Source organism: Etheostoma spectabile, chromosome 11 (genome assembly GCF_008692095.1).
Source record: "Etheostoma spectabile isolate EspeVRDwgs_2016 chromosome 11, UIUC_Espe_1.0, whole genome shotgun sequence".
Classification (NCBI taxonomy): Eukaryota; Metazoa; Chordata; class Actinopteri; order Perciformes; family Percidae; genus Etheostoma; species Etheostoma spectabile.
The window spans coordinates 9,813,315-9,838,587 of record NC_045743.1 but is presented as its reverse complement, the minus strand read 5'-3'; the positions used below and the strand labels follow the sequence as shown (position 1 = coordinate 9,838,587).

The following is a 25,273-nucleotide window of genomic DNA, read 5'->3' as shown; positions in this document are numbered from 1 at the left end:
GTCTGGAAGGGCGGGGGACCTGCAAACCCCCGCCCCTTCCCGGGGGGAGAAAAAAAATTTCGGGGGGAAAAAATGGTCTGAGACCCCCGGGTCGAATAACGGCTCATTGAGGAGCCAAATAAAAAAACCCTGCTCTAACCCACTAAAAATTATTGACTTCTTTTCTTTTTTTTCTTTTTTAAAAAAAAGGTCAAGCACTGCCCCTTAGATTTTGGATTTTTAAATCTTTTTTACATAATGTTCAATTTCCTTTACTTTTAAGTATAAAATTTAAATGGGGGCACTTGCTGGATCCAGACCTTCCTTCATGCTTGTCCGTGTCCGTACTGTACAATTACCTAATAAAACTGAATGTAATTGTACAAAAAAGGCACACTGTCCAAACTGCGATCTAGTTCGCAGAGTTGTGGTCCGGTTAAAAGACGACGTTTTCTCAGTTCTAGTTCAAAAATTTTGTAAAAAGTAAAAATACAATTAAAAGTGCCTAGTTTTTTTTAAAAAGGGGTTCAAAAAACATAACCATCTAATTTTACCCCCCAACTCGTGAACTTTCCCCAATTTATTACGGGCTTGTGTTTTTTTTTTTTTGCAAATATAAGTCGTTTCCTGTTAGTTTTTTGAAATAAAAGTGAAAAAGACACCCCCCAAAAAAATTAACTCACCGAAAAGAAAAAAAAAAAAAACCCACCCAAACAACCCAAAATACTTTTGCCCTTCTCTTTCCCCACCCTGTAAAGTTCAATTTCGCTTTCTACAATAATCAACAAGGAAGTTTAAAAAGGAAACACCCAAAACAGTAGGTTTCTTACTAAAAATGTATCCAATAAAATGATCAATGTGGAGATTTTGTTTTAAAAAAACCTTTTTCTTCATTTCATATTTTTGGGAGGGGAAAAAAGCAAAAAAACATTGATTTGTTAAAAAAGTCTACTGGCAAAGCAAGGCAAGTCAAAACTTGTTTTTTTTTATTCTTTTTCTTGGGGGGTTTGTTTTGTCAACTCTGTATCAAACTATGAAGGCAAATTTTAATCAGACAGCAAGATTTGAAACTAGAAAATCACTTTAAAAAAAAAAAAACAACACAAAAACCTTCACCATAGCAACACCACACGCAACACAAAAAACATTTTTTCAAAATGTCTGACTGAAAAAAAAGGTCTTCAGAAGAAAAAAAAATCTGGAAATATTAACAAAAGACATAATTACTATCATGCACTTTAATAACTAGTCTTCCTTTTATCCTGCGGCAATTCTTGGTAAAAAATAAACATTTTCTAGTATGAAAATAAAACTTTTTAAAAACTTTTTTTTTTAAATTTATATATATATAATTCAAATCATTTGATGACAATGATACCAAAAATATCTCACAGAATTTGCCGAAAACCCGGCAAAAAAGTAAAAGCCTTAGCTCCGTTGCTTTGTAGAAATGATTTTTTTAGCAGGCCAAAAAGTTTCCTCAGCATACTTGGGGTTGTTGGTAGGAAAATGGGGGTGATTTTAAGGGGTCCCTTGGGAAAATTGACCCTTTTTTGTAAAGAAAATTTCCAAGTCTGTTTAAAATGACGACCATGCTTCATACACATCAGGCTGCAATGATTTTAATGCACGCACCTCTACAGGAACATTTGATGTCTGCATGTGGGCATACTGTGGGATAAATGCTCCTTGCATAGATGTGTTTGTGGCCATAAACTGCACAATGAAGGAGAGAAATATATATATACAGCATGTTCATCTATACATTTTACAGCTTAATGAAATACTTTTAAACACCACATTCTAAAAATAAGTTTAATGTGTGAACTCAATTCTGTACCAAAGCAGAGTTCTCTTACTGTTCCTGCATTTCCCATAGACAGGTGACTCATCTGCTGTGCAAGAGGGGCCATCATGGAAGTAGGCTGTAGTGACATAGATGGGTCCATAGAGGGCGATATCACAGTACCCTGGAAGAAAAGTGTGAACAGATGAGAGGAATGTCTGTAGCTTGTACATACGCAAAGTCACTGAGAAAATATTCTTATTTAAACCGGAAATACTTCTCAAAAACACACAGTAAACATGATAGAATGTCATGAAAATGATACAGAATATCAGTGATTAAAATAATAATGAGCATAATAACTTTGCAGGATTGGGTTCTAGGCAAAGAGAAACTAAGTAATCTCCAACTTCACATCTAATAGACACACACCAGAAGGTGAATAGTCACAAGTTGAGCAAGTTGTCCATAAGCATCTTGGCTGGCCTGATGCATCTAGCAGTGTTTCTCATCCATGCTGGCTCATTTTCAAAGCAAGAAAGGACACATCATTCTCAATTGAAACCCATCTGTTATAAAATATTCGGCATCTGTCAATAAATACACAGCTTCACATAGCCTCTCCAAAGCAGTCGTTTTTACATTCCTATACAAACACTTTAGTACTGCAAACCCTCAAGGATCAGTGTCACCTTATGTGCAACTACTACTCTCACATACTGTGTCCGTCTGTTTACAGAAAAATGTTTAAATTCTGTGATAATCATAGAGGGAAATGTTTTAAAGAAATAGAAAAAAGGGAATGACAGTAGTGATGATGAAAGTGATGATGAGAAGATTTTGTTCTTACTGGGTGCTGCATAATGTAGGGCTGATGAGTCATCCAGGATGGGTTCTGCACCTGGAACATCACACAAACACACTGTAAACAAACTTGCATTTAAACTGATAAATGAAATGTTGCGTCTTTGTTGTATCACAGTATCAAAGCTACATAATCATAAATTAAGAGAAGGGTTCAAACCTGGTATGTTGAAACTGGAGACATGTAAGGAGACATGGACGTTTGCGCAATCATCCTGTTTGAAATACTGTATGCTTGTGGGAAAAACCTGTGGACACAGAATAAAGTGTAATTTAGTAGAATAAAAAAAGCTAACTACAATGAAATACGTATTGACCATGACAGTGCAGTCTTATCCGTTGATGGCTTACCCATTTTGCATAGCAGCTGCACTGGGGTCATATGTGAGTGTCATTCCGGCCTGGGAACAAAAGAAGGTACAGGTTTGGCAACTAAACTCAAGCATGCAACACCAAAACTTAACCAAAACAACATCATGATACAATAGTATGTTGTGTATCCATTATGCTTAAACCGGAAAGTTATGCTATAATTAGCATAGAAAATAACCAGGATTACAACTCTATAAAAATCAGGTGTGGTAGATACATGTGACATATTCCTTTAGGTGACTTTTCAGCGACATTAAACAATAAAGTCACTCTAAAGGTTGTAATATTTGTTGCATTGTTTGTCAGGTGCACTTTAGGTGCACCAGAAATGTGTCCTTTATTTTTGATATCATGGATTAGTTCCCTTCATCACTTACCAGTCTGGAGTTAATGTCCCTTCCCCAACCACGACCATTCAGGGCAAATTTATTCTGACTTTGTCGCTTTTTCTGTCCACCATCGGCAAACTTGCACAGCAAAGGTTCAGATGGTGCTAAAGAGAGAGAAGTGGCAAGAGAATGAACTCTCATAAATAAATAAATAAATAAATAAATAAATAAACAAACACGCACGCAACACAACACACACACTCACTCACACGCACACCTTGCTATACAGAGTCATTCACTCGCTGAAGCCTGGGAGTGCACATTTACTAGCCAGCCTGGGAATGCAGACATCTAATCTGGCAGCTGTGATCCCCTCCCCTTCCTAAAGGAGGCAAGGCCAGCAGAGACTATTTCAGTCTAATAATCCAATTAAAAAGCTTAGAGAGGGAGTGGAGGCCAAACAGAGCTCCCTCTCGCTCGTTTTCTTTGTCTGTGCTCTGCCACTCAGACCTGAGTGTATATGAGCAGACTCACTGACTCCTGCTGGAGGCATGAATCAATTGGCTGACCACTTCATCCTGCCTATAAAACACTGGCCATTTACATTGTACACATCATTACGAGACAAATCCTGTTATTTTCTTGAACAGATATTTTTCATGCTATGGCAGATAAACTACAAGACATACTGTGAATATAAGATAATTATACTGCATGTCTTACCTGGAACACCTGCAGGTGTCTTAATAAACTTTCCATTGAAGTGAGAAATGACTGCATCACATTTTTCAGTTGACTCCATCCTAAAGTCATAAAGACAGACAGAGCATAGCTATAACAGTAAGAAGTGCAATAAAAAGGGAGAGAAGGTGCTTTCCAAGAACGGTTTTCTTTCAGGGTGGGTGGTTCAAAAGATTGCAAGTCCAACATGTACATATGTTATCAACTTGCAAACTAAACTTGCCATACATACTTATTAGTGGATGCACACAAACAATCCTATGTTGCATTATGACATTTTTGTTTTGTCAATAATGACTCTGACCTCATCCATCAGGTATTTTAGTTAAACGTCAGGTTGTGCAGGTTACGGTGGAAGTCAGCAGTCATTGTGAAACTATTTCATAAAGGAGTTTCCATTTGGCCATACATTCGCTCTTCTCTCCGCCTTGTTCTTGACAACATAGTTGTGTTTTTTTAGGTATTACTTTTAGAAATGAAACAAATTCAGCTTTTAACTGCATTGGTTTTTTATGACGAGAAATCAGCAAAACCCAATGTTGTTGTTTTTTTTTTACAAATTGAAAGCTGTTAAATGTATTTTTAAACATCACTTCATCATTGGTAGCTGGTATTACTAATTATTGGATTTGAATCCATTGGTATAATTAGCACTATTGTTTCTCAAATTTAAAAGCCACATTTCCCACAGACTGTGATAAAAGGGGTATTGGCACTTGTCTCCCTTCCCCCATCTTTGATATCTATTTTACAGGTTGCACAGTAGTCTTTACTGCTGTAAAAGGGGTCTCTTTATTAAATGGGCCATGAGTCAGTCACTTGTAATAAATTACACAAGGATCTGACCTTGCAAAGCCCACTCCTCTGCTGCCTCCGTTGGAGTCCCTCAAGATGCGTGTGGAGATGACCTGGCCGAAGTGCTTCAACATGTTCTCCAGTTCCTGCTCATCCATAGACATAGGCAAATTGGAGATGTACAAGTTTGTCGGGTCTTGTTCCTGTTGCTGTATATTGAAAAAGAAAGGGGTAAGAGGAAGCCAGAGGCAATGTAATTACACTAAGGGAAATGCTTGAGACACACCTGGAAAACACAAAAACATTCCTTTGTAGTATCACACCCGCCTTTAGTCACAAGGAGGAAGAGAGGTCGGAAGGCAAAGTTTCCTTTTACATATATTTGTTCCCTGGAACCGGCTAAACATTTTTATTATAGACTGCTAATAGGAATCAGTTATCTCTGCTTCTTCCCATCTGTCTCTTTGGGGTTTTTTTTGTCAGTAAAGGGTCACTATGAGACGTAATAAATAGAGATTTGCATGCAGCCCACGGTGGCTTGAGGCTTGCTGTATTTTAATAGCAAGAGCAGAAACATAAGACACTGTTACAAGTCCCTGGAGATCGGCCTCCCACCATTAATATTCATCAACGTTGTGCTGTTCAGAGTCAGGGACAGGTTGGATTACTAAAAGTAATATACTAACTGAATAATATACATTTCGACAAAATTTTAAACAAACATACAACAAAACCCAGGGAAGGAGTTCAGTTAGTCCGGAACACAGATGAAAGGAGATATGAGAGGATGGAGTGAGGGGTGCACAGATGTGTTTGCAAGGAACCTATTGTTTTTGTAAGGATTATTATTATTCAGCACTTCTCCCGTCTCTCTCATTTTTGAGGGTCTTAGCATGCGGGAAAACTCAAAAACAAAAACTTGCACACATGTCAGACCTACTATGAAAAATCACAAATTTCTGTAGTGATTGGTCTCGGGCGTTGGCTGGGGGCTCCATAGCGCCCCCTAACGTGCACCCTGACTTAAAAAACTCAATAATTTATCATACTAACTTTTGAGTGAACATGCATATCATCTGGAACTCTATCAAGCTATTTTTCAGAAATTAAAATTAAAAAATTCACAATATGGCGAATTTCGAGCAAAATTGTTTGAGGACTTTAGGATCCACAGAAACTCAAAATCTTGCAGCCATGTGCAGAATTTTAAACTCTTTCATCTGAAATCACATTTAGCCTTGGGAGTGGTATGGTTGCTCTATAGCGCCCCCTAATTGTTTTTAGCCTGGTTTTAGCCGTTGGACACATTTTTGACGGCCTCCATATTTACAAAAACTCACAAATAATTGGCGCAAACATGAACACCTTGGAGCTTTGCGAGACTGTTCAGGAATTTGGCCCATACCTGTAAGATGGCTCCATGGCGCCCCCTAATGTGTGGAGGTCCCTGGACTTGGACGTAGTTACGCCAATCTTCACCAGATTTGATATTGATATTGCTCTAATCATTGTGGACACATTTCCCATTTATCTTCATTAACTCTGCACAACCGGAAGGCGGCCATTTTGACTTTATGAATTGTCATGTTTTTTTACATTCTTTCGAACTCCTCCTACGCTGTAAATGCAATCTTTTTGAATCTTTGCAGGTAGTATCTGTTGACACTCATGACAAAAGAAATCACCTAAGATAAGTACATCATTTTAAAAAATGTCTCCAAATAGTGTTACAGGCCAGTTTTTTGGTATTTTTGGTATTTGCTGGTTTTATAAACTCAATTTGGTGATGATGTCACATTGGGAAGAGTAGCCTCAGCCTGCTACTAGAACTATGGCGATTGACTTGGATGAGGAAGAGGCCAGCAGCCGTGTAATTTCAAACCTGCCAGACGTGAAAGGGCAAATGAGGAATTGCCGAGAGTTGGGGAAGTCTCCTGGTGAGTTGCTATCATTTGGCAACGCAGCAGTGCCAGCGCAGCAATGCATACAATAATGACTTTTTTTTAGTGAGTAGCACAGACTGAAAGTCAACATTTTCTTTCTTTCTATCTAGTGTCAGTGATCATGTCGTTAGTTCAGATTAGTACTGGTAAACTTATCTATATCTAGGAATAGAAGGCATCATGCTCTCTCCTTTTAATTTGACAAAAACGCAGAATTTTAAAATACATCCATATGGAAGCTTTTTAAGTAAAGAGCAGGTTGGGTCACACACAGAGACAAGCACAAACACAGATAGCTGCAGCAAAATACATCTTTGGCTTTGCAGTGTCTATCTGTCGCGCAAATGCCCTGCCGCAAAGATTGGCGTCTGCCAGTACCCCCGACCTGCAAGGGGCCGAGGGCCCGTTCATTGCTGCTTGCAGCTTTAATTTTGTATTGTTATACGTACATTACTTGTTAAAAGATTATTTAAAAGATTATTTTTGGTACTTTTTTCCCTTTATTTCAGAGTGACAGTGGATGGACAGAAAAGGTGGGAGAGAGATGGGGGATGACACGCACCCAGGCCGCTGAAAAGGCCTCAGCCTACATGCTCTTACTGGGTGAGCTAGAGGTTGTCCTGACGTACGTTACATTTTGACCCGGTCTTCATTGTCAAGTAGTTTATGTTATTTATTTCTGTTACTTTAATTTTTTAAAGATTATTTTAGGCTTTTATTTCCACAAGACAGATGACGACATGAAGAAGCCATAAAAGGGTAGAGAGAGGGGGAATGACATGCAGCAAAAGGATCCGCAGGTCAGATTCAAACCCGTGACCGCCGCACCGAGGAGTAAACCTCTATATATGTGCACCTGCTCTACCAACTGAGCTAACCCAGCCACTTACCATACTTCTCCGTACCTATTTCTGTTGTTTATTCGCGGCCGCACCAACTGAATTTTCCCACTGGGGATCATTAAAGTGCCATATAATTCTCATTTTCAAGTTAATATCTGTATTTTGAGGTTGTACCAGAATAGGTTAACGTGGTTTCATTTTCACAAAACACCATATTTTTGTTGTACCGCACATTGCTGCAGATCCTGAAGCAGTTGGGACTTCAAATGTCTTCATCAAGGGTCTTAACAATTGTGGAAATGAGGGACAGGCAAGTGCTGCTTTTTCACTTCCTCTGCCCACAATTAGACTGCTGATCCAGGGATTGGACTGCAACTTTCCGGTCACAAGTAACAATATTAAACAATGCTGTTCCTCTATTAATGTCTTTCACACAGCTCCATAAAACCATCCAAAAGAATTCCATGACATACAATGTTGCCTATATTAATAACTTCTAATGCACACACGTATTATGTGAAACCCTTAAATGCATACAGAGAAAGGGAAGCACACAATATAATAATACATTATAAAAAAAGAGAAAGTCTTATCTGGCCACTTCCCACCACCTGCTTTAAAATAATAAGGAGAAAAAGCCCATTGAGGGGCAGATAAAAAAACAAAACAGGAAAAGGTACCTTTTTCAGAGAGTCCATTAAGCCCAAACAAGCTACCGCAAAAGTGAGAATAAAGCTGGAGTGAAAGACTCACACTTTATAATGCCATTTACCTTCCACAATACAAAGATTAAACTTCAGCAGGCCCCTTGGAGCTGCTCTATTTTAATTAAAAAAGTAAAATGGGTGCACAGAGGCATGTCAAGAAGCTCTACAGATCCCCAGACAGGGAAATGAGGCCAAGGGTTCTTGTTCAGTGCTGTATGGGAAAAGATTTCCCCCTGACTGGTTTCTGTTACCATAACAACCCACAATTATTAACTTCCTTTTTTGGATTTCAGAGAGTATAGGTGCCTAGATTAATACAGTCATACTTTAAACTCGTCTGAAAACCTTTGAACAAATAAAGCTGGAACTGTAGTGTATTAATGAAACTGTCTGTCCACACAACATGGTTGGTATTAAAGCAATAGTTTGAACTATTTTTTTTAATGACAATTGGCTATAACACCAACTTGTCAAAAAAAGAAGAGACATTTGTTTATTTTTAGCAGTTCAGCAATTTTGCCCTTTTCTTTTTACATATTTGCTACATTCGCTGCATGTTAATATTTTAGAGGTTCAAGTAAAATTATTTTTCCGGACGATACTAAATGTATGTGTAATGATGCTTTGGAGGCAACAGAAAGACTAGTTAAAGCTCTGGTGGATAACGGTAGATAATTCCTCTGCTACGTCATCCCGCTGTAAACAACACCAATCTCTACACCCTAAAGTCTAACTATTGGCGCCAATCACATCCCAAACCCTCTTGAATCCCGGCTGGGAGCTGTCGCCAGACAAACACTTGCAGGGAAATGCGCACACATACATGTACACGTTGTACACCATGTATTAATAAATTAGCAAAATGCCAAACACATTTATTCACTGGGGGAAAGATTTACTAAGAAAGTGGTGCACCACAAATGGGCAATGTATTAATTTAGTCAAACTTTATGGAAAAAGAAATGAAGATGGAGGAGGAGAGAATAAGACAAATAAGAAAGAGTGAAATGATGGCAGCAGGTGAAAGTTGTAGATGCTGTTGATACCACAAATGTCTCAGTAGAATACTATTTTGAAATTCAATAAAGTGCTCACAGTTAATATCTTGTCAAAACAAGAAGTACCTGACCTCACAGTTCATTAAACATCTGACGTGTACACTATTTACGTGCAAACACTTGCAAACTGCAACAACCTTGTGCATATGTGTCACATTTGTTCCTGAAAATGAGTGCCTTTATACATCTAGTGCTAAAGTGGACAGATGCCTAAAATCAAATAAAGTTCCAAACACACGTACGCACAAATATTCAATGTTTTAAGCACATGCTTCCTTTAAAAAATCAACATAAGGGTTGGTAAGAATATACCCTGCAGTCAAGAAATCCAATCCTGTTATTTAATTACACAAAGATTAGGTTTAGGTTGCCTCACCAGCTGAATGGAAGAGAAACTGTGTAACTGAGTGACTTGTTAGTGTATGATATCAGGATGGGACTCTAATTAATTCTCACCTTTGCCATCTGAGCTTGGACACCAGTGGTCTTCAGGGCAGCCACTGCTTTCTGAGCTGCAGCAGGGCTGTCAAAGTCCACAAAGCCATACCCTGAGGAGAAGACATGCAGTACAATTAGGACAATATTCTATAGCCAACCCAAAATAAAAAGGCATATGAAGCTTTACATACAGCGTTACTATGTGAATTTACAGTATGTATGTATGTATATACAGTACTTCTGCATTATATAGGTTCATCTGTGTACAGCTTCTGTTTGTGCGCACGTGTGTGTGTGTGTGTGTGTGTGTGTGTGTGTGTACGTGAGTGTTTGTGTGGAAGTGGCGGTAAAAAAACCCGCTGAGGATGCAGATACCAGTGTGATGTTCATGGCTCAGGTCAGCTCTTTGTCCTTGGGGGTACAAACAGGGTGAACCTATAGTCCTTTACCTCTACTGAGTTTGCTATATTTAACATATTCAAGTTCAATTATGGTAAATAAGGCATTTTTAGATTTAAAAAAAGGGTCACATTGGTACTAAACATTTAATGTGAATCGTGGTCTTGGTTTGACTATAATATTCTTGATAATTCTGACATTAGAAAAAATACAATTTTGGTTGAGTTATTGTTGAAGCCATCTCTGGCTTTTATTTAAAATTCAGTCAGAGCTTTACAAGGTCTATTACAGTTTCCCCTTTCACTGAGAGCCATCGATTTACTGGCATCTGTATAATCCAGAGAGTTCTCTTGATCCCATCAGCACTAGAGAGAATCAGTAAGTCCCTCTTTAGTCAGATAGGTAGTCTACTAGAAATGGAACAAGACCAACACTGTCACTCAGCTGAAAGAGAAGTCATCGGACACTTCTTCCCAGGAAGCACCGGCAGCAGTGACACACCAACAGGCAAGGGCTGTGGCTTAAAATAACATGAGCTGGGAGGCAGCTTTGAGCAGCCTGGCTGTCTGTTTCCTGACTTGCCGGGACCATATGACACAACAGCATAGCTGTTGAATGACTTGATGTTTTGATAGGATTACCACCCTGGATGTCTACTGATTTTTGAGAAAGTGTAGAAGTAATAATCTCTCTTGAGGTATTGAAAATCGTGCTAATACATACTTAATTAAAGAAGAGATAAAAGAGGGCAGTGTTGTTAAGAGAAAAAACAACTTCACACACACCTTTGCATTTGTTTGTAGTCTTGTCCAGGATGGCCTTTGTTGACACAATTTTGCCATACCTAGGGGAGGAGCAGAAAAGGGAGGCATTGTTAGCTGGATTATGTACCAGACAGAGGCAGTTATAAAACACAGAAAGGGAGGGTTGAGCAACAATCTATGACATCACTGTAAAGATATGAGAAACAGGAAGTGGTTTCCATGTGGTGGTAAAAATCCCCACCACATGAGTGCCAAGCCAACAGTCCCTTTTAAACTAAACCACTGTATCAAACTTTAAAAAGAGTCACCAAAGTCTCTCTTATGAGAAGATGGGTCAGTTGGACAGCTGGGATCAAAGAGGGAGTCATCAATATGTGAAGTTATGATATTTGTTATATGTCACATGTGTTTTCATTTTATGTTTAATGATGAACTTTCCTTTTTTTTTTTTTAAATGGCACACTTTTTTTAACTTACAGATGCTAGTAAGTACATCTGCAAACCGCTGACTTACAAAACACAGAGATTACGACATTACAAAAGTCTGGTCTGGCTCATGTTGTTGTTTTATTAGGTCTCAATGGCTAATTTGACTTATTTACCTGTGATTTTTGGTGCCGATTTTGAAACAGTTGTTTATGTATGTAAACAACAGTTGGTTTTAATAGTAGACGGTAGATTGTTGTTATATATGTTTATATACACATATGTTTTTCTGCCTCATCAGACTAACAGGAGGTTCAGAAACAATCTTTGGAGAAACTGACATTGGGATAACAAGACTAAATCCTGAGACAGCTGTGCCACCTCAGCAATCCTCCACATAAATGGTTGCCTTTTGGTTGGGTGCAAAGTTCTTCACCATGTAATTAATAAAATGTACAGTTTACAATCTCTTTATGAGCTCTGAGGTGGAGAATAATGTTTTTAAAACTGGGAGTCATGTAACGAACGTAGGTATCTTTTAAAATATATTTCTTTCAAGGTGAATTTTCCACATGACCTGCAGTGGGCACATTCAGTCCATAGGTAGGCCTACCATGTTAAAAAATACCTATATAATCTACAGTGACCATGATGCAAGCCACAATGTACCCTGCAGTTAACCGGAAGAATGCTTTAGCTAGGGATTAGACTAAATGATAAAATAGGTCAAACAACATTAATGCATAAACCGATAAACAGTTATCAATCTAATCTCCAATAATATGCAGCGACTAGGCATCAAGACAGGTTCCAACATGGATTTGTTTAAAAAAATTAGGATTCTAATGGAATCGTTTTTTTATTGGAATTGTTGGATTTGAACCGTTGGTCATCAACCCAAATTTAACATATGCAACAATGGTTTCCGTAGCATCCACCGTACTTCCAGGTGCTTGCTGTGTTGCAGCCATGGAGCACAGGCAGCAGTGCTCTAAAGTATTTGTTCTTCCACTGCCATCCCAATGTAGATAGGAAGTGATAAAAAGCACATCCAATAGTGTGAAGTACATTAAAACAAGTGGAAATTATTGCATTTAGCCTGTTCTCATAAATCTTCTAAAGGAAGATCAATCAAATTTAAAAGTAAAAAGATTACAATTTTTCCGTACTGTTTTTATCCACCTGAATAATAAAATCAAATAAAGAATTAAATACAGTGTCGTTGCTGAGGCCAATTTCAATGTGTAATATATTTCTAAACACCCAAAGAATGAATTGGCAGCTTTGTGTTGCAAAGTCGGTATTGCATTGTGAAGAGGAGGCCTCAGAAAAATCTAATAAAATCTCTGAGGCACCATGGTGGTCTCTCTGCTTGGCAAATATAAAGCATTCAGCACACAAAGAGAGCTGTGGACAAGCCCAGTGCTGACAGTATCTCTCCTTTATCTACGCACATGATATATGAAACCTCTGCTGCTGTGCCCCACATGCTTATCTCACTGTGTCCTTGTGTGGTTTTCAAGATACAAATTTCACGTCATATTTAAATGAAGCCTGACATACTGCCGCATTTGTAAGAATCTCAAATATGCACATGGATCCATAGGTGACTCACAATGCTCTCTGCATGGTCCACAAGTACTCTATTCTTCATAGGAATATGATTAAATCTTAAATCCTTTCTTTGAAGATATTCAAACAGAGGAGTAGGACTACATTTTTAATTCAAAGTCAGAAAGTAATACAAATTTTATAAATAAATGACACCAAAGACAATAGATTACAACAAAGACAACACTTTATACATTTTCTTGTCTTTCAACACAGTAAGTGTGCAATTGTACTTGTAAAATGGCATATATACATCTTGCATTTTACTTTTTCACACCTTATTTGTATTTTAACAAATGTATGTAAACAGTGAATGCCATTGCACATTTAGAATGCTAAACTAGAAACTAGAATCTAAAAGTAAGTAGGCCAAAAAATCAATGGCTGATCGATGGCAGATAATAATGAGAGGAAGTGTGGTACTCACGGCTGACAGAGCTTGACCAGGTCATGGTCTGTGGTTAAAGGGGACAGGCCTCGGATGTAGAGGTTTGTTTTGCTGAGCTGGTCCCAACCTGTAGTGCTACTGCTGCTGCTATTGTTGCTTGGGCTGGGTGGAGCCATGGGATGTGATGATGAGGCAACAGATGGCTGGAATAGGCAGGAAATAACACAAAAACTACGTTAAAATTAAGTTCAGGCTGTCTAGTAATTAAATAATAACGGTTATTGTCATGGCTCAAAGTTTTCAAGTCTAAAAATTGACCTTTGACTACAACCGGCATCCCTAATGGGTATGGTCACAAGTGTGCTTCTGATGTCACAGTGTACTAATAGACCCTGGAGTACACTTTTACATCACTGCAGCAACTACTGGAGGTAAAATTTGATTTTACGTTACTATTAAAGTCACTTTGGGGAAGCAGAAACAAACTTGAACATAATATTGAGATATTATCACCTTAAAAAGTTAATAAGGCAAAGTTGTTAGAAACAGTTGCTTATTTACACATCCAGCAGATACAGAGTAACATTAGTATTTATTTAGCATTGCATTTCTGGCAACCCGACAAATTGAAGACCAATATCACCTATCTAGCTTGGTTTTGCTCCCCAACAACTACTGAGCGAGATTTAGCTGCAAAATGTTATAGAATGTACACTAGCTAGCTGCTAACTGTGTCTGCCTGCTGCAGGGCAGGTAGCATACAGTGGGTTATGGAACTTTTTTAAGAGCTGAACAAAGCTGACTGTTGTGTTTGGAAATAGCGTGGATGCAGTGAGAGTGAACCAAAACTGTAAAACCAAAACAATTAGACGCTGAAATGCTATGTTAAGCTGAGGGGAACTGCCCAGTCGGGTAATAGGCTAATCGTCTGTGGGTATGTCACTACAAGTGACCCCTTTTACATGCACATCGTCATTAGGTCCATTGTTAATTTAACAACATTGATTACAGCAGCTTTAAGCCTAATCCTTTTCCATGTCAGGACAAAACCACTTGCTGCACATTTCTGAAAAAAGAAGTAAGATACAAAGAGATAAAATGATTAGATGTCTCTCTGAGTGTGATTTCACATAGACATCGACCAAGACAGGCATGCTGTGTGCCCTCATCAAGTCAGTCACTCTCATATTAAAAGGGAAAAAAGATCAGAGAACAGTCTGGACACTCCATCATTAGTATCATGTGGATTTCTGTCTAGTGGGAGGATAAATATTTTACTGAGAAGTGATCCATATCTGCAGAACAATCTCCATAACACATTCACAGTCAGCACAATCAGGCTCCATAGGGGCTGTAAGCTTTGACATCAGTGTCAGACTGATGTCACACTGCCTCGGGTGTCAAGTGAGCTCTTCCTAAGCCCTTCCGAGGGCAAGGGGAAAACAAAATTAAAATCCTTCAGTGATTGGACAACCCTGTCTTTTACAAGACACAGATCAGTCATAGTCTGAGAGTGCTCTCCCTTTAAAGGGATGTGTCTTTCTCTTTACTATCCAACACTGAGTATACCCCAAACCCCCTCTCTGAGGAATCACATGCTGAGAGGAAGCTGATGGAATCCCCAGCATAAAGTGGTGACAGCGCTGTGGAAGAAGGTCTGGCAATGCAAGACTACTTAAGCATAGTATGTGTCACAAAGGTAAAATAATGAAAATGCTTTTAGTGAATGGGCAAATAAAGTTGTTCAACAAATTAAAAGTTATTGGATGAGGACAACAACAATGATGTTGCTACTGTTGCTAGATGAATAGGTGACAGAAGAGTAGTCATACATTTTTTTGTCATTCTTGTAAAACAAAATAAAAACCTTATCAACAGACATACAAAATAATAAACAAACTATTAAATGTGAAAAATGTCACAGTTGCTCTCATGACTAGCCCTTACTTACAAACAGCCTACCCCTGGCCAAATTGACTTTCCGGATTGGATTTACTCCTTAAATAACGCTGAATAAAACTCATTCCATACCATTATATTTATGTCATTGACTAGAAAAAAGTAATAAACTTAAACTGCAGGGCTGGAAATGAGACAAATAACTACAGTTAAATGTGGGAAATGAATGGGGCTAGAGATCAAATCTTTTAGATCTAAAAAGAAAAAAGCTTTTACTTACAAATAAAAAAAGAGACATGCATTACATTTAAGAAATAGTTTATAACATATTCCAACACTCAAGACTAGCCAGTCTGTCTGCTACAAAGTCCCAAGTTGCTTTTTCACAGTCTGGGCTTCAGGTGAGTGCAGCTTCCCTTTTTCTATGGTACTGGAAGAGGATTTTATTTTCATACATGTGACTGGCTACTTAGATGCAGGACTGTGAGAGACTGTGATGGGGAGAGGACGGCATCTTATCAGCCAGCTCCAGACCGGCAGAGGCCGTCATATCCGCACTGGAAATACACAGGGCTTCCAGTAACAGGCCTCGCCCATGGAGCTCTAGCCACAGGATAACAACATGAGCATAGCAGAGTAATTATGCTTATTCAAATATTTTAGCTAAAGGGAATTTAAAATAAATAAATAAATATATATATATATATATATATCTCTGGGAAAAAGTAAATGCATCAGTGGACAATTGGTCATCCATAGCCTACTGTGTAATTCTGTACGACACAGGTAAACCTAATACCACAAGCTTGTAGAATTAGGCCTACGTTTAAGGTAACCTATGGTTTTCTTCACTGAATGCGAATTTGACAAAATAGAAAACAACCAATCTTCACTGGTCCAAACTAAGCACAAATAAAGCCTGTCTGTTATGGAAATTGCAAACTTCGGTTTGGTCGAGTTTCTTTGAAGTGTTATTGCGAGCTCATGTGTAGGCTACTTCATTAATAAGCCAAAAATATGTTGTATTACATAGGCCTATTTTACTATGTGGCAACCATTAAAATAAGCATCCACTGAGGTCATGCCTGTATCTCTCCAGCAGTGTTTGGACCTGGACCACAGCCCGAGCAGCAGGTATTCTCATTATGCATCCCGGGGTCTATCTAAATGTTTCATCACACACAGGAACTGCCATTTCAAATTACAAAAAACAAAGTAAGTTTTCTTTCTGTTTGAGCGCCGACCTATAGGCTATGCCACGTTAAGTTCATTGAAACTGTGAGCTACGTTATATACAACGTTAGACTTTTTCAGCGACCATCAAGTCAGCTTTGTGCTTTTAATGCCTAAAGGTTGGACAAATATTTGCATATTTACCTGTTTGCGATACGGAGTCCTTAGTGGGTTCCCAGTATTAGCAAAAATCATCCTCAGTTCAAGTCAGGAGGGACGTTAGTTTGTTTTCAGTTAAGCTTCAATTTTCTAGCGAAATACATTAAACTCCTCGTATAAGTAGAAAATTATTTGACATGGATAGGCTCCTTACTACGCTAAATGACACAACAATAGAATACTATACATATTAGCTGTATACATATCCTTATTGTCGTCGACTATCCGGCATCAGAAACCTCCGTAAATTGTCCCAACTTCGATTGCCCTGCCCAGTTTGTTTCACTGGCTTCATTGATTTGCAGTCAGTGCTGCGCAGGACAAACGCTGCCAAGATGGGCGAAACCATTCAACCGTTTGGTGTAGGGGGATATTTTCAACAATGTTCCCAAAATACAAAACACTTTGAATCTTTTTTGCTATGATGAAGATTTAAAAGTGCATTTTTGTTATATGCTAAATATATCTCGGCATTTATAAAAATCTGAATTGTCTTTTGTTATCCAAACACATAATATAAAGACATTGTTTTCACCTTGTTGTTGTTCGTGTATTAAAAGATGCATACCAAACATTCCACCGTGCGGCTGGTCCCTGGATGTGATATTCTGACAAGTTTCAGGATATTTTTGCGTTTATCTCGCAAAACCTAAGGAGAATATAATCAGAAGCAGGGCAGATACAATAAAACTTTATTTATGACAGTGAAGGATTCTATTTAGTTCGGATGCAACACTCTACCGATGATCAATGGAGCTACAATGTAGCCTAAATGGATATGATAAATTGGTGTGGTTTTATAGTGACCTGAATAATAATTGTAGTACAAACGCATCCCTTTTCCATAAAATTTGACTTGATTAAAAAGAAGGCCCTGCAATGAAAAAAAACGCTTTTCATCCAACGATCTGGATAAACACAAGCTAGGGCCGGGCGATAGGGCCAAAATCTTATATCACAATATAATTTCATATCTTGACAACGATGTATATCACAATATAGCATGTTTTCTGGTATTTCAATAAATAAATAAGTCTAAAAGAAATAACCACATGATAAAGCCTACTTTTGGATGGACTACTCCTTTGATTTAATATTCCAAAAATGAAAGGTTCTACATAATACAGTGTTTTTTTGACATTGTGGTAGAAACAATATAAAAAAATATATCCAATTGACATTTTCATATTGTTTTAACGATTATATCATCATATCACCCAGCCCTAATACAAGGATATAGGTATCACTCTTAAACCAATAAAAATAGACAATAACTTCACACAAAATAGGCATAAAACTATGGGTTTTCCTCAATATATGCATTTACGCATACATGCATATATACATACATATACATAATTGCTACATTATATCAAGGATAAGTGAAATGGGACAAATATTTGGTTTGCAATTGAGGAAAAGGATCAGTCCAGTGGATATCGCAAAACCTCCAAAAAACAATATAGAAACTTACTAGAAACCGCTGAAGGACATTTGGAAAAATATGCTTTTGATTATTCTGATGAACTAATCCTAAGGATTAGGTCTTGCACTGAAGTAACATTTTGTTGAAAGAGATGGCTTCTATAATGGATTGTGCGCAGTAAGACCCTCTTAATGTGAGTGACAGGTGGTTGTGGTGGTTTGTGTGAGTGTGTGTGTGTGTGTTTGTGTGTGTGTGTGTGTGTGTGTGGGGGGGGGTCTTTATTAGAGCAGGTAAGAGGGCCAGGCTGGGCTATAAATCAAAAGCAATCTACCCACCACGGTCATCTGCTGATTGGAAAACCTACACTGGTGGCTGAAAATGTGAATTAATGGCAACCTTCAGCAAGGAACAAGCACCATGCTCTAACTACTGTCTTGTTCTGCCCTTATAGATTCCCTACACAGTTGAACCTTCTGGTCTCCCTGCTTTTAGTTAGTTTTAGCTGTTTTGTGCCACCACTGTCAATGAGAACAAATCAGACAGATGAGATGCAAATTAAATTTGCATTGTTGTGTTGGTATGATATGTGATATTTCTAATTGAAAGCAAAGGTCATCAGCAGCGCATGTAGAGAAGTTGACCAGGCCAACATGAATCAATTGGTCAGCATTGGAGGGAAGGAAAAGAGGTCTGATTCAGCACTCTCCTCACGGTACTAATTAATTCTAATTGAAGAATTTTCTGTTTTCTATTATACTATAATATCTCTGATATATCACTGCAACCAGATGCTTTGATATGAAAGGGTAACCTTTGCCAGATATCCAGAGAGCATGATGTTGACAAGTATCTTCTTTCATTATAGAATCAAGTTTGCACAAGCACAATCACTCAAACAGGCACACACATGCATAAATGCAAAGATTACAAGATCACTAAGACACAAAACCAGACACACAGATAGCTCACACTCACACACCCTGGGTATTTCCGAGGGAAATAAGAGGGTGAAGTTATTTCAGGACATTGTGCTACTTGTTCTCACTCCTCACTGAGCTAATGAAAACAGTCTCTACCAGCAAACAACTCTGAGGTATATGAAGAAAGTGTTGCTCTCTGTTTTGTTCTTGCAAATCATAACAGCAATTACAGTCTCACAGCTTATTATGTGAAAGAGAAAGAGAGAGAGAGAGAAAGAGAGAGAAAGAGAGAGAGAGGGAGGGGGGGTTCTTCTCACCTTCCTTCTGTATTAGATTCCTGAGAAGTGTTTAGCAGCTCCAGGAAGCTTTTAGTAACAGTCTCTGTACCTTCCTGCCTGGATGAAAGTATTTGCGTTAGGGCGTGTAACCCCTTTTGGCAACAGCAGATTCATTTCCTCTGACTTTTCACTGTAAATTAGCCACAAAAGAGAGCTGTGAATGCACATGTGTGTGCATGTGTCACCGAAAAAAATGGCACATTCACAACTCTGGGCTTTAATTGAGGTGCTGATGTGGTGGTGATGTTCAACACAGCCCTACTCATTTATAAAAATGAGTCACTTTACTGGTTTTGTCTAATAATGGACAATTGAGGATTATTTTTATTACAGGCTAGATGTTTGAAAAATGCTTTCATTGTCTTTATTAAAAGGATTTCTGTAGAATCTCTCCCCATGTGTTTCATGATCTGTGTTTGATTTACTGCAACTGGGAACTTGGATATCATACCACTGGTGAGGGCTGCTGTACACTGGTGATGTCCATTACACTCTTTTACTGTATGTATTATTTTGTTTAGGTGACTAAATCCCATACCTGTACGAGTATTATACTGCTTAGAAAACTTGGAACCTCATTTTTACATCTAAAAAATAAGGTATTTTGTTGAAAATGCATGAAAAACATGCCAAAGCTTTGATCATTAATGAAAATTCATTTTTATTGATCCCTGACATCCTTTTATGAAGTGATATAAAAACATCACAAAGACTGGGTTGCAAATACAGATGTTTTTAAAATATAATGAGCCTCAACGATACCACACAATGTAATATTCTTTTAAAATTGTCCTCACATGCAGAGGTTTGTATGATAAGGTGAGTTTTACTAAAATTTTCCACATTTTTACACACATATTGTAAATGTTTTGGAATTCTTTCTGATATATGAGAGGAAATACTTGACAGCAGCAGTATAGCCTTTATTGGGGAGCCTGGCCCTCATTTTTCTAATGTCAAATGTCCCAAGAATGAGAGTCAAATGTGTACAAAGGCAGTTCTTTCAGGCCTGCCACTGACATAAAGAGCAGCACCACTGGGCTGTTTCATTGTGTACATTTTGCTGCCAGGCAACTCTCCAAACTTTATTGTAAACATTGTATGCTGCCGTTCAGTCGCAGCAAAAGGCCATTGTCCACATTCTCACCATGGCAGTTAATGCATCCACATTGACAATGATTTAAAGTTTACTTTGTGCATGGCAGTCTGCCATTGCCTATTGCCAAAATATTACCAAATTAGCACTACATAACTGCTATGTGTTTTTAGCTCTGAACAATCTGTATTGATAGCATGCTTTATTTCAAGAGAGAGAACACAATCTAAGAAAGCCCAATGTGGGATAGCGGTGATGATGATTGGACATTCATGAGGATCACAGAATAGAAGAGTTGAACACAGTAAAATGGTACACATCGGTTTATATGTCACTATAGTGCTTTGTTTCTTTGAGGCAACTTCTGTTTAAAAATATCACAATTCCTGCAAAATACAACCTGATTACATCTTTATTGCTCACCTGGTAACCAGTTAAATAATAATCAGATGAATCCAACCACCCCTTGTATTCACAAGAGACGCCATGAATGAATGGTCCCATTCTATAAAGTCCACTCATTGAGAACCTTTCAGGAAGTTTTTTTGAGGACCTAGTAATGCACAAAAAACTATGATTTCCACTACTGTTGATTGTGTGAATGAATGCATCTGTGTTTCTAGTTTCATCTTTCTGGAGCCTTAAGTCTCCTGCTGATAAATCTTTAATGAGCTTAAGTAATGAAGAGGACTCTTTATGTGAAGTCAACTGGGGACTCTCTTAACCTCAATTGCCCTTTCACTTCTTGTTCCATCTCAACTGGTATTTTTGTACTATTTTACCCTACAACACAATATAACTGACTTGCAGTATAGTACAGCATAGTCGGTTGCTATGATATTCTCAGTTCTGAAAGAATTTGAGAGCATTTGCAAAATCAACAGATGTAAACTTTTGCTCTGTGTTTTGTTAGGACATGTTCTGAAGAGCAAATACAGCATCTACATCACAGCTGCAAAAAACTTTGTCTGTGCTGCTTACAGAGATGAGATCTATACAGTCAGCCAGTTGTGAACATCCCACATGCCTTATCAAGTCCACCCAATTCCATCAGAACAAACAGTATACACAACCCAAAATACTCTACTTTGGTTTGCAGGAATTAGGGAAATGGCAAGGCATGATTTGTTGATGCATTTCACGACATATCAAGACAGAAATAAAAGCATTCAGTGGCATTTTGCTATGTACATATCCTCATCACATCTATATCTGCTTAACCTCACCCACTGTGGGAAACGCACACAATACTTTTTGACCAAAAGTCAAGACTCTTAAAATCTATTGACAGAGAGGGCACATAACTTCTTCTTATCACATTTATTCAGTAATATGAGAAGTAACAGGATGTGCAATTGAAAATGTACTCTTTAAATTACTTTTAAAGAGATATTCAGGGATGTTAGAATTTCTTTGATACTCTTTACCTTGCATATTAACAACATTTTGTTCAATGAGAGGTTTGTGGTTAAGCTCTTATGTAACAAGGACAGGGAGAGAACTTCCTTTCTCTATCTATCAGGAAATACAATAAGCTTGCAGGAAAGACTTTTTGCAGAATTTCTGCATCATAAAGTACAGTTAAGAGCACCATCTAATCGATCGCTGTGGAGGTACAAATAAGCATGCCGGTGCTTTAACACCAAATATTCACAGTTGCATGTTTTTCCTTCTGGAAATTGGCATATAAAAAAATCAATTAGCCTTCAGAAGCAGATAACAGTCAAGTATAGCTGACAACCATAACATTTCTCATACAGATTTAGAATAAATGACTAATTGTGTACAATTCTTAGAACTACAGAATCTTCTTTCAGTTACTCAACACACTCTTCCCCACCCCATCCTCTTCAAATAGCAGGAAGCCCCCGAGGCCAGAGCCTCAACCAACACAATTGTGTGAAGCTTTAGCTTCTGACTGGTCTGCTCTAACACACCTACTTTTACATATTTCAGAAGAAAAACATCATTTGGACCTCTTCACAGTGACATGGATCGTAATGAATACATACCACAACACCATGCAACGTGGAAATGTGCAAAGGGACAAAGAGATTTTTCTGGTCTTTCTTTCATTCATAGTTTCTTGGTCTATTGACAGCAAGGTTCCTCTTTATTCACCCCCATCTCTCTCTGGGGCTCCTGAAATCTGATCTGTGTTTTCCCCCTTTTGCATTCCTCCTTTCCCCCTTTCTCCCTCCTCCCCCGGCACGTCAGAGTCCTCACTTATGCCCTCTGTCTGATCTCGTATTTCTGCAGACCCACAGCAGATTGTTTATTTTGCTAGACACAGAGGAAACATGGATGGACCCATACATTGGCTCAAGATTTTGTGCTGAGCTCCAGCCAGGCTCCAGTGTGATGTGTATCTAAAACAGGGCCCCCTATAACAGCAAGCTTGCTATCATTTTCACCAGTGACATAACACAAAGAACAATGGGATTGTTGGCCTGTGGACAACACATCAGAACAATAATATCAGTTGATATGTGGTATTGTGCATGCAAATACTCCACTCATCCTACTAATTGCATACATTGAGGGCACAGATAATTCAATAAACTACATAAACCAATGTCCTATGATGAAAAGAAATTCAAACGCCCCCACATCTGACCCTTTCAAACGTCTTCACCCGGGAAAGCTGGTTGATGCCGGAAGGACACCGTCTCCCCAGAGATCACTTCTGGTGAAAATGATGAGGCCTCTCTGCAACACTGATGTCCTCTTGTAAGTGGTGAGGTCATGGTATTGGACAAAAATCACTTTGGGAGACTCATATCTCAAGAAAAACACTTCTCTGCTCACTTTATTGTGTACAATGAGCATGCAGTTTATCTGTTTTAAGTGACTGCGTGTAACAGAGATTGATTACAGTTCTGAAGGCATTGATGGTTTATAATGAAGGCAACACACAGTGTATCCTTCTTCTCTTCTGTTCAACGCCTCAGGTTATTGAAGAGCTAATACATTGTGGTCTCGCAATGCAGGAAATGCACATATTGTTGTTGGAAACGCTACACTATACTACACTATACAAACTACCTTTCAGCCTATGCAAGTGTTGTAGCTGACAGTAATGCACAGTGGATCCTAGTGGAGGCAATTATGATTTATGAGTCACACACATACTTTGGAAGAGGAAAAGAGAAAAAAGCAATCAAACAGAGCAGATTGCCACATGAAAGGGAACAGAGAATTCATGAATCTGTCTCATCATGTTTGCACTTTTTCCATCTTTAGTGTTGTTTACTCTTACCTGGGCATGGCCGATAAAGTTGATAAGGACTGTACTGAAATATTCTTGATTTTCTTCCTTTGGGGTAACACATTAATATCCTGAGCAGCCAGCCGAGTAATATAATTTCCTCCTGAGGAAAGATGAACAAAGGGAGGATTGAGAACTGAACAGAAAGAGAAAATGATACTTGAGGTGAATGATTATGTGGTCATTGAAATGACTCATATGCCTCACCCGGTGTTCAATTATCAAATCATTGCTTATCAGTATACCACAGTACACAGTTGCATTTTTCTTTAGCACAACCACAAGACAAGAGTTACGACAAGTTCAAGAAACCATGAAAAATATGTGACACACTTAAGCCTGCCCTTCTCTACCTTAAAGGAATTCCTAAGGTTTTTTATATGACTGAAGGTTGTTGGTGGCAATGTGGGAGTGTAAGTCATTCTCAGGAGGAGTAGAGGTTGAGGTTGGAATGTCCATTAGGGTCACAGACGACACAACCTCTGTGGCAGGACTCCAGAAAACGACCCCTGGGAGCCAGGCCACTTGAATCCCACTGTGCACAAATCTATACTCAAACTGATGAGGGAGACAAGAAATGCTCATCCACCTATTTATCTTTTTCATTTGCAGACAGGATTAAATCAGTTTATCAATTTAGCCTAACACATGTCTCCCTGTGTATTGTATTGTATGTATTGTGTACTATGTAAAAACTAGCAATTCTAGCAAATAAAGGAGAAAAGGCCCCAAAAGAATAAACTTCATAAGAAATATTGTTATTATCCTTAGTAAATCAATATCTTATTAAAATATTGACTTGAAAATGTTGGATATCAGTGGAAGCAGGGTCTGCTTTTTGATTTTACACTGGTACCACCCTGACACTTAACATGATCAAATGAGATTCACATTTAAATGACCTGTTTCACTTGGTTTCATAGCTTCAGTTGGTCATACATTATACTCTGCCTCTGCTCTGAAAACCCTTAACAACCAAAGGTTACAAAATCACTGTAAGGGAGGTGAAAAGACACTGCATCTTAATAAGTCACTCTAAGCTGCCATCTACTGGTAATTCTTTCTGTGATGCTAGTATTTACTTTGGGGCGAGAGTTCTCGCTGTGCCACTCAATACAGTCGGGAACACGAGGTCAGAATAATCAACCCCTTAATCATGTGCAGTCATATCTCTGTATGGACGTTTGTGAGATGTAAAAGCATTAGATGTGTAGAAACAGGAAGGGGATAACCAGTGTGTCATCAGGACAGAGTGTTGCGTCATAACTCACTTACTGTTGGTTCATGCTGAAAAAAAAAAAATTACTAAAATATTTCCAAGGCATCAAGAAAGCATTTGAGATTTTCGCAATTATTTTGAGATTTTGGGCTTTAAAAGAACTGAAAAGAATGTAAAAAAACAGTCCCAGATTAGAAATAAAACAAACATGAAGCCACTGCTGTATTCATGTGTGAATGTTTAAACAGTGAAATAGAAAACAGTTGTTTTTGC

General features: G+C 38.3%; 1 protein-coding gene across 1 annotated transcript; it reads right to left on the bottom strand.

The window, feature by feature from the left end:
* Nucleotides 1-174: 174 nt before the first annotated feature.
* rbms1b (RNA binding motif, single stranded interacting protein 1b) lies at nt 175-17,021 on the bottom strand. Its single transcript, XM_032529836.1, has 13 exons — nt 16,719-17,021; nt 13,482-13,645; nt 11,039-11,097; nt 9,873-9,964; nt 4,918-5,075; nt 4,054-4,133; nt 3,379-3,494; nt 2,981-3,030; nt 2,790-2,877; nt 2,616-2,666; nt 1,839-1,949; nt 1,614-1,695; nt 175-1,532 (listed from the first exon to the last, which is right to left on the bottom strand). The coding sequence occupies exons 1-13, from the start codon at nt 16,767-16,769 to the stop codon at nt 1,501-1,503; spliced, it is 1,134 nt and encodes a 377-aa protein (XP_032385727.1). The 5' UTR covers nt 16,770-17,021; the 3' UTR covers nt 175-1,500.
* Nucleotides 17,022-25,273: the final 8,252 nt, after the last annotated feature.

Bases quoted from the DNA above. Each gene is read 5' to 3' on its own strand.
- rbms1b (XM_032529836.1), bottom strand. From the start codon at position 16,769: ATGATTTTTGCTAATACTGGGAACCCACTAAGGACTCCGTATCGCAAA. The intron at 5,076-9,872 runs GTGAGAATTAAT...TTCAATATACAG, and splicing joins TCCAAGCTCAGATGGCAAAG to CAACAGGAACAAGACCCGAC. The intron at 3,031-3,378 runs GTAAGTGATGAA...TTTTGTTCCCAG, and splicing joins GGGACATTAACTCCAGACTG to GCCGGAATGACACTCACATA.